Here is an 8683-nt window from a genome sequence, read left to right on the forward strand (position 1 = left end):
CCCTGGCCTTGCTGCTATGTGCTGCGGATGCCTTCCGCAGGGATGTTGCTGCCATCCCCGTGCCCTGCTGGTGCTCGGGAGCATCTCAAACTGCCTTTGCCCAGGTGTGCATGGCAGAGGGCTCTGTCTGGTGCTCACCACCCTGGTACCCAAGTCCCTAAGCCCAGAGGGGGGGTTGCCTGAAGGCCTCTGGCCTGGGTGCAGCCAGCGGTGTGGGGAGTCTGCACTGTCAGACCCATCCAGGGCTCAAACTGTGTGAAACAAACTCCGGGCACCATGACTGCCTGGCTGGTGGGTGGCAGTTGTGACAGTGTCCAGGGTGTTGCTGCTGTTCTGCAACACCCAACAACCTGCTCATCGGTTTGGCAATGCCAGGAGCAGGAACGGTCTGGGAACAGGGATGCCCTGGGAGGAAAATCTCTGGCCACATGCATGCAGAGCTGCTGTATGATGTCCTGCCCACTGAGGTTTCTTGCTCTTTTGCCAGTTCCACACCTCTAGCAGGCTGAAACCTTGAATACCTGGGAAGTCCATCACTGAAAATTATCCCAAACCAGCTGCGGGTCAGCTCTCCGGTGTGCAGGCAAGAAGAAGAGACAATGGATGGCAGCACTGCCTCTGAGCAGGATGGAGACTGTGCTACTTCAGGGCACAGCCAGGGGCTGAAGATGGAGCCCTGTTTCCAGACTGACTCTCTCCTGCCTTCTCCCAGTACATCCCTGATATCACAGCTCCTCAGCCACCCGATGGTTGGCAGCAGCCTGGATCCTTGCATCCTTCTCCCTTTCTCCCAGGCAGCGGCCCTGCCTCAGGACTATGAGAGTGACGCATCTTCTGGAGAAGGAGCGCAAGCTCTGGCTTTCCCCAGGACCCATGCTCCAGCTTCGGTGACCTGTGCTGGTGACGGGGACCAGCTCTCTGACCAGCGTCTACAGGACCAGGTCTCCGACCAGCACTTACGAGCCAAGCGGGCCAGGGTGGAGAGCATCATTCAAGGCATGAGCCTCCCACCAACCCCCCCAGCATTTGGCACCAGTTTGGAGGCAGCTTTTGGGCATGAGAGGCAGAGGTGTAGCGAGATGCCCTGGGAGAGCAAGAGGAAGCTGAAGGTGCCCCAGCAGGGCATGGGGGCAGCTGGGCAAGTGGCCCTCACAGGGAGCAGCCACCATGCTGAGGGCTGCCAGCAGCTGAAGGAGCAGCTCTGCTTTTTAGAGCAGCAGCTGAGGAGGCTTCAGGAGAAGTTCTCCCAGGTCTGTGACCCCAGGGACGCTGCCCAAACCCAGGAAGGTACTGAGAAAGCACATCCACTGCCTGGGAAGCCTGGCGACAGACCACACAAGGACAGTGCCACTGCCACCAGTGACCGATGCAAAGTGCCTCTCTGGAGTAACACCCCAGGGGTCCACATGCAGGAGGAAGAGGAGGGCAGAGATGGCACAGGTGGCTTGCCCTCAGCTGCCAGGGTCCTCTCACGGGCACTGAAGCACGAGCTGGCCGGGGTGACGTCCCACGTGGTGGACTCTGTCTTGAAGACTGTGTGGCCAAAGGCAACCAGCCACCTCCTGCAGCAGTACTGCAGCCACCTGGTGCCAGGGCCAGGTCCCAGGAGAGAGTATTTTGCTGTTGGGAAATGCAGAAAGCCACTTCCTAAGCCATCCTCCGTGAATGGGCTTGGCTCACTGGGCTCACCTCAGGCCGAGGCCCTGCCAGGAGCTTCAGGGAAAAGCCCAGGCTCTCATGTTGCCTCCTTCACTTCAAAGGGGGTCAGAAAACCCTGTGAGGTACTCAGCTTGAGTTATCCACTGAGCTCAGCCACCCCTGTCCAGGACAACCAGCTGCTGAGCCAGCTGCTGGGCTGTGGCCAGCAGAGCCCCTGGGGCAGTGGCTCTCGCAGGACCTCCTCTGCTCCTGAGAGGGGTCCTCTGGAGCCCCTCGACTTGCACTGGGAAACCATCAAACTGAGGTCATCAGTTCTGAGACAGCAGCAGCAGCACTCCCTGCCCCTGGGCTCTGTTGACGTGGAGAGCCTGGCGCTGCTGCCGGCTGGCAGGGATGGCCACAAGGAGCTGCAGACTGTGATGGATGGGGCACCCTTTGCCTCCACCCATATATCCTTTAGGCGCAACTGGAGAGGTCCCTGGGCTTGGATGTGTTCCCTTGTCCTCTGAAGCCACAGCTTGGCACAGCTCTTGCTGGTATCCCCAGGGGCACGGTCCCCGCTGCTTCACAGTGGGCTAAAAAGGGGTGGGCAGGAAAGGGGTCCCAAGCTATGGAGGGCACTGCTGCTCCTCAGAATTGCCCAGATGCTGTAGTGTAGCTGGGGGCAGAAGTCATGAGCTCCCAAGTCTGCTCTTAGGCCATCATGGTGGTCCCGTCATCCTACATTAGGAACAGGTGTCTCATGGATATCCCTGTTCCCACCAGGCTGGGAAGCACTGTGGGAAGCAGCAGCTTACCCAAGGATGCCAAAGGGAAAAGGCCAGTGGCTGCCTGGCTGGAGACAAATCCCCTCCACGCTGCTGCCAGGCCATGGGGAGGGGCTGTTGCAGGTGCTAGCCCTGTGTGTGCCAGGGCCAGTGCCCAGGGACGCGCCAAGCTGTTGGAATGCTGCATGCAGGCTTTCCTTGACCCCAAGGCAGATCCAGGAGGCACTGACCCCCGGCCACCTGAAGAAGGCCAAGCTGATGTTTTTCTTCACCCGCTACCCCAGCTCCACTCTACTGAAAACCTACTTCCTCGACGTGCAGGTAAAATGGCAGTGCTGGCTGCTGGTGCCAGGCATGTCTCCTGTGCAGTGTGGCACCCAGCCCGCATCGCTGGGGACTGCAGGGAAGGGGATGCTCTCATGTTCCTCTGAATCACTGGGGACTGCAGGGAAGGGGATGCTCTCATGTTCCTCTGAATCACTGGGGACTGCAGGGAAGGGGATGCTCTCATGTCCCTCTGAATCACTGGGGACTGCAGGGAGGGGGATGCTCTCATGTCCCTCTGAATCACTGGGGACTGCAGGGAGGGGGATGCTCTCATGTCCCTCTGAATCACTGGGGACTGCAGGGAGGGGGATGCTCTCATGTCCCTCTGAATCACTGGGGACTGCAGGGAGGGGGATGCTCTCATGTCCCTCTGAATCACTGGGGACTGCAGGGAAGGGGATGCTGTCGTGTCCCCCTGCCTCACTGGCAGCAGTGGGGGCATGGCACATACTCGGGCATGGGCTGCCCTGGAATGGGTGCTCAGGGCCATGGCAGACCTGGGCTGCCAGGTGTCCACTCTGTGCAACCAAGACATTGGGATTAAAGCACGTAATGAATGTACCTCCCTACTGCCGGGCTTGTGGGATCTGAATCTCAGCAGGGAGAGGTACCTGCACCACCCCCGTGTCAGGGTCCTAGCTGGTGCTTTTGCACCCTTGGGACACAGCTGTGCTTGGGGGGCCCCGTGGGTCAGGAGGGTCCCAGCTGGCATAACACCCGTCCCCCGGCTCTCCCCCGGCAGTTCAGCCGCTGCGTCACCTCCCAGCTCATCAAGTGGTTCAGCAACTTCCGTGAGTTTTACTACATCCAGGTGGAGAAGTCTGCCCGGCAAGCCCTGCTGGAGGGTGTTGCAGACACCAGTGCCCTGCGGGTCTCCCGGGACTCAGAGCTATTCCGTGCCCTCAACACACACTATAACAAGGGAAATGACTTTGAGGTGAGGAGGGGGATGGGGGGCAGGGGCTGGCTGGGGTGAGGGGGAGCTGGGGACCCGGTGGTGCTGTGGGCTGATGCCCATCTCGCCGCAGGTGCCGGGGCGGTTCCTGGAGGTGGCCAGCCTGACACTACGGGAGTTCTTCAGCGCCATCAGGGCGGGCAAGGACGCTGACCCCTCCTGGAAGAAACCCATTTACAAAATCATTTCCAAACTGGACAGCGACATCCCAGAAGTGTTCAAAGCCACTGGCTGCTCCCAGGAACTTCTCCACAGCTGAGTCTCCGCAAAATCAGCCCCAGGTCCTATGTGCAGCCACCATGTCCTAAGCATCTCCTGGGCACTCTGTACAGCATCCATTATTCTGACTATTTTCACTCTGTCCTGTACAACAGCTCCTTGGGCAAGGTCTGTTTCTTGCCTCAGGCACTGGGATTTTAGGCTGTGTGTTTTATTCCCCTGCTCACAGCTGATGGGTCCTGCCAGAGACCCGGGGAGGGGAGGGATGGAGGTGAAGCCATCTGGTTGGAGCCTGGGAGATTGCTCTGTCCCAGCTCTTCCCGTGACCCTGGGCAGGCCACCTTCCTCTCTTTTCCAGAGGGCCACAGGTCAAGGCAAACAGCCTTTCTGTTTAGCAAGGAGGCAGAGGTCCTAGCAGAGGGCAAAGTTTTCTTGGCGCAGCGGAGCGGTGGATGTGCCCAGTCCAACGGCACGCCTCAGTTTCTGTCCAGATACAACACATCCGTGTCCAAAGAAAACAGCTGGTGAATTCCAGCATTTCAAGCACTCCATAAGGATGGCTTACTCTGTCTGGGACATGAAAAACCAGTGTTTGTCGTAGCCAGCGCAACAACACCCCTGCCGCATCCCCTGTGCTGTTTGGCGGAGCCCCCCACGCAGCTATGTGCTAGGGGCAAGCAGGTGGGTGCGTGCACTGGTGGCAGCGACCCAGGAGCGACTGCTCGCCAACAGTGTTGCCCGTGATGCTGGAGGACAGCAGGGCACACAGCCAACGCCACTTGACCCTGCAACCAGCCCCCACCGGCTCATTGCCTGGGGGCAGAGGGCCACGTTAAACACCCACCCATGTCCCCTCATACCACGCATCTGCTGGCAAAACTGCCCCAAACATCTCAGCTCCGCAACCTGCCCACACTGAGAGAGGAGCACATTATTTGGGACCTGTCAGTACCTGTGGGTTTTAACACAAGCTACCCCTGCTGGTGAGGAGCTGGCCCTGAGATTTGCAGCCCTACTGCTGCAGGGCTGTAAACCCATGGGGGTTTCTTTTCCCTGTGACCAGGAGCCAGTAGCCTTTTCACTTTACAGAGTGTGGGCACAGTGTTTTGCCTTGAAGGTTCTCATGTGCTATCAGAGGTGGTGGTGGGCAGGGAAAGGCTGTGAAGAGCAAGGGCTGAGGAAGGTGGTGGGAGGGCAGTGGTGCTTAACTATGGACCAGCAATGGCACCTCCATGCAAAACACTTAGGGAGAAGAGGATTGAGAAAAGGCCAAGATGATGTTGGATGTGCTGCAAGGTGCCAGCTGGGTATTAGAGCACAGCAAACAACATGGGAGAGGAAAAAAATCACAGCTCCAGCATCAGACAAGCTCACAGGGTGATCTGAAGGCAGCGGGTCTGCAGGGGCAAGGAAGCGTATGATAACATCAGGGCAGGATGGGGTATCCGACACAGAAGCAGTTTTATGGTGGTTCTTCCCATCATGAGTGTGGCTAACCAGATTTCATGCTTGTGTTTGCATGTTCATTTCTTGAGGTTTATATATTTTACAACCCTGACACCAAATTTACTCAGTCCAGTTTTAAATAAATGCATAGTTTAAGTTACTTGTTTACACTCCTACAGGCCTATTTGATAACGTCTGCTCTAACAGGTTACCCTGAGAACTCCTTGCCTTTTGTTGGGAAAAGAATGACACCATGACAAAAGGGCTCAGCCCTTCTGCCAGCATCCCTGCAGGGCTGAGCAGCCCCCACGAACCAACATCCTCACTTGAACTGTCCCCGCACTCCAAAGCCTCCAGTTGGTGCAGCAGCCATCAGGATAATCACAGGGATAATCACAGGGAGACACATCCCAAAGGTTACAGGTGCTAGACTGAAATGTACACCATGTGAGAAGTGCTGCTGGTGGCACCATGAAGGACAGGGTGGTGCCATTCCTGCTGGCAATAACTACCACAGAGCTGAAGCAATGCATTGAGCAGGCAAAACCAGTGCTACTGGCAACAGAAATGATGGCCTGGCTCGAGAAAGGGGTTACAAAATTCTGGCTGTAGCTAAATAATTAAGGAATATAAGAAACAGGTTTACTGAGCGCATCCTGCTGGAACAAAGCCCTTTTACAAACAGTTATTGGGGGAGCACTTTCTTGCTTCCTCTGCTAACATGCAAGTTTGTGGGTGTCAGTAAAGTGGCAGGTTGGGTGCTGAGGGCAAGACAATACCCCAAATCATAGAGTCACAGAGTAGCTGGTTGGCAGGGACCTCTGAGGGTCTTCTGGTTTGGCTCCTCTGCTCAAGCGGGACCATCTGGAGCTGGTTGCTCAGGACTATGCCCAGATGTCTTTTGAGTATCTCCAAGAAGAGAGACTCCACAACCTCCCCATTAACAACAATGAACAGGACTGGACCCAGTGTTTGCCATGTAACTGCAAGGAAGCAGGAATTGCAGAGCTGTGTTTTACACTAGCTTCTGTGAAGCATGGACCTGCATGATCACAACAAATAGCGCTTCACATCAGTTGTCCTTTGCCTGTAGCGAGGCCTCACCACTTGTATCCATGGGGTGAATTCTGCCTGGGTAGATTTTCCGTCCAACAGAAAAAGGGAAAAAAAAGCAGGGCTAGACAGACTTGGCGAAGGACACAAGGTCACAGGGCACTTGTCTGCCTGGAATCTTCTTCAGCAGCTTTTCAAACCCTGTCCAACTTCAGTCAAGTAACAGAGAGCACAGAGGTGTCAGGGATGCAGAGGGAGGATCTACCCACCTTTTGGTCACCCCATGCTCCTTCTGCAGGCAGAGCTTCTGTCTGGGGATGCTGGGGTGCAGCTGCCTCCTCCTGTGGTGCTCCTCTAGCCAGAGCCTGGGGAGTTGCACCCTGGCAGGTACAGGTCTGCTGAGTGATGCTGAAGTGGGGTGAGCTGAACAGCAGCCACACGCTCCTGGGAGAGCCTTGGAAAGCAGCAGCCATCTGGCAGAGAGGGAAGGGGGAACTCACACAGCCCTCCCTTCATCTGGGTCACAGGAACACCAAAACGGAGAAGGCAGGACATCTGGTGGGATGTGAGGAGAGCTGGTGCTACTCTAGGGGTGATGGAGCCTGAAACAGGATATGGATTCTGATGAAATTAGAGTTTCACTGGTTGTGCTGTGCAGGGTACGGAGTGTAATTTCATTTAGATTGTAGTGGTGCCCAAGATATAGCAGCTAGTTTTCAAACAAAGACTAGTGGGTGCCTGTCACAGGCAGAGTTCCTCTGACAAGGTGTGTCTGCTCCGAGAGCTGGGGGAGACGGGAGAGCTGCTGCCCACACAGAGACTGCAGCCGTGACCCGCATGCTCGGGTGGGCTCTTGCTTTACTATTTTCCACTAATTGCCCAAGGAAGCAATAGGGGCAATGCACTCACCTACTGCTGACTCAGTTTCACCTTAAAAAAATAATCCTTTCCTCTATCCAAATTTCAGTGGAATATGCAAAAAGCTCACAGCCACCCATAACCATCTCCTCTGGGAACAATTCCTTGGGGCTATCCTTTTACATTTCCAATTGCATTCATAGCTCATCCACACCAGCATACTCACTGCATACAGCTACACAGCAGCAAAGGCTGCTAGGCACTAAAAATTGCTGTTTCCTGCCTCCAGGCTGCTGGCAACCTGTAACAGCCCAAAGAGGGAGATGTGACCACAGTGACTAAGCTGGCGAGGCCCTAAGAGCCCTCAAATACTCATCAATGTTATTACCTACTCATGAGAGCCCTTATTACTCCTGTACAGCTAATTAGGGCTTGAAGTTCCTAGTGACTGTTCATCCCATGTGCTGTAATAGCTTGGGGGAAAATTCTGACAAGCAATAAAACATTTATATTTTTTCTTTATTCCTGCTAATGAGTTGGACCTGCCTGCAGCAAGTGAACCAGCCGTAGAGTTTCCCAGCTCAAGCAGATGGTCTTAAAGGGACCTTCCTTCAAGTACATATCTCAGATGCATATTTGGCATCAGGGCAGCTCTCTCCAGGTAAGCACACCCTGGCGAGCCTGTGCTCATGAAATTTCAGCAACATTTACTGTCCCACTATGTACACTGGAAGGATGGATTAATTCAGGTTACAGTACAAATGCTACACTTGAAAGACCCAAAGTCACTTTTCAGCTGGAGGACACCCCTTCCTGTGCCTCTGGTGTGCAGAGGTGAGGAGAGTGGAGAAGGGAGATGTCTCACAGGAGCCCGGCAGCAGGGAGGCCACCGTGCAGCCCAAGGGGCTTTCCAGGAAGATGCTTCTGAGCAAGGGTGCAGGAAGGAGCGAGAGGACAGCTGGGAGCTGAGTGCAGACTCACCTGCGCCAGCAGAACCAGCAGGGTGGCTGGAGGTCACGCTTGCCTGGGCGGGGGCAGCTGGGGTGGGAGGCAGGCTGCCGAACACACACCTGTCTGTGCATACAGCAACACCAAACTAGGAAATCCATTTTTAAAAGCAGGCCTGAGCTAGAATGCTTGAAAATGGTTATTCAAGTAAAGCCAGTGAGAAATATGCCACAGATCTCAAGGAAAAGCAGATTTAGGTCAACACATGTGAGGATACAGCCCAGATTTATATACTAATTCCTACTCAGCTAACTGTACAGGCTGCCAACTGACAGGTGAAGTCCCATGTCATGACTGACATTTTCTTCTTTTTTGGTAACATACAAACATTACGAAGACCTAACGTGAGAAATTTCCTATTTTCTCCTTTTGAGAGAACTTACAGCATATT

General features: G+C 55.1%; 1 protein-coding gene across 1 annotated transcript; it reads left to right on the forward strand.

The window, feature by feature from the left end:
• Window positions 1-599: 599 nt before the first annotated feature.
• Window positions 600-3967, forward strand: PROX2 (prospero homeobox 2; the record flags this gene model as incomplete). The annotated part of the gene is made up of 4 exons (XM_080345241.1): window positions 600-2108; window positions 2640-2747; window positions 3496-3690; window positions 3782-3967. 4 exons carry the CDS (start codon window positions 600-602, stop codon window positions 3965-3967), a joined length of 1998 nt encoding a protein of 665 aa, XP_080201367.1.
• Between the last annotated feature and the right edge of the window lie 4716 nt (window positions 3968-8683).

Source organism: Nesoenas mayeri (genome assembly GCF_963082525.1).
Source record: "Nesoenas mayeri genome assembly, chromosome: 5".
Lineage (NCBI taxonomy): Eukaryota > Metazoa > Chordata > Aves > Columbiformes > Columbidae > Nesoenas > Nesoenas mayeri.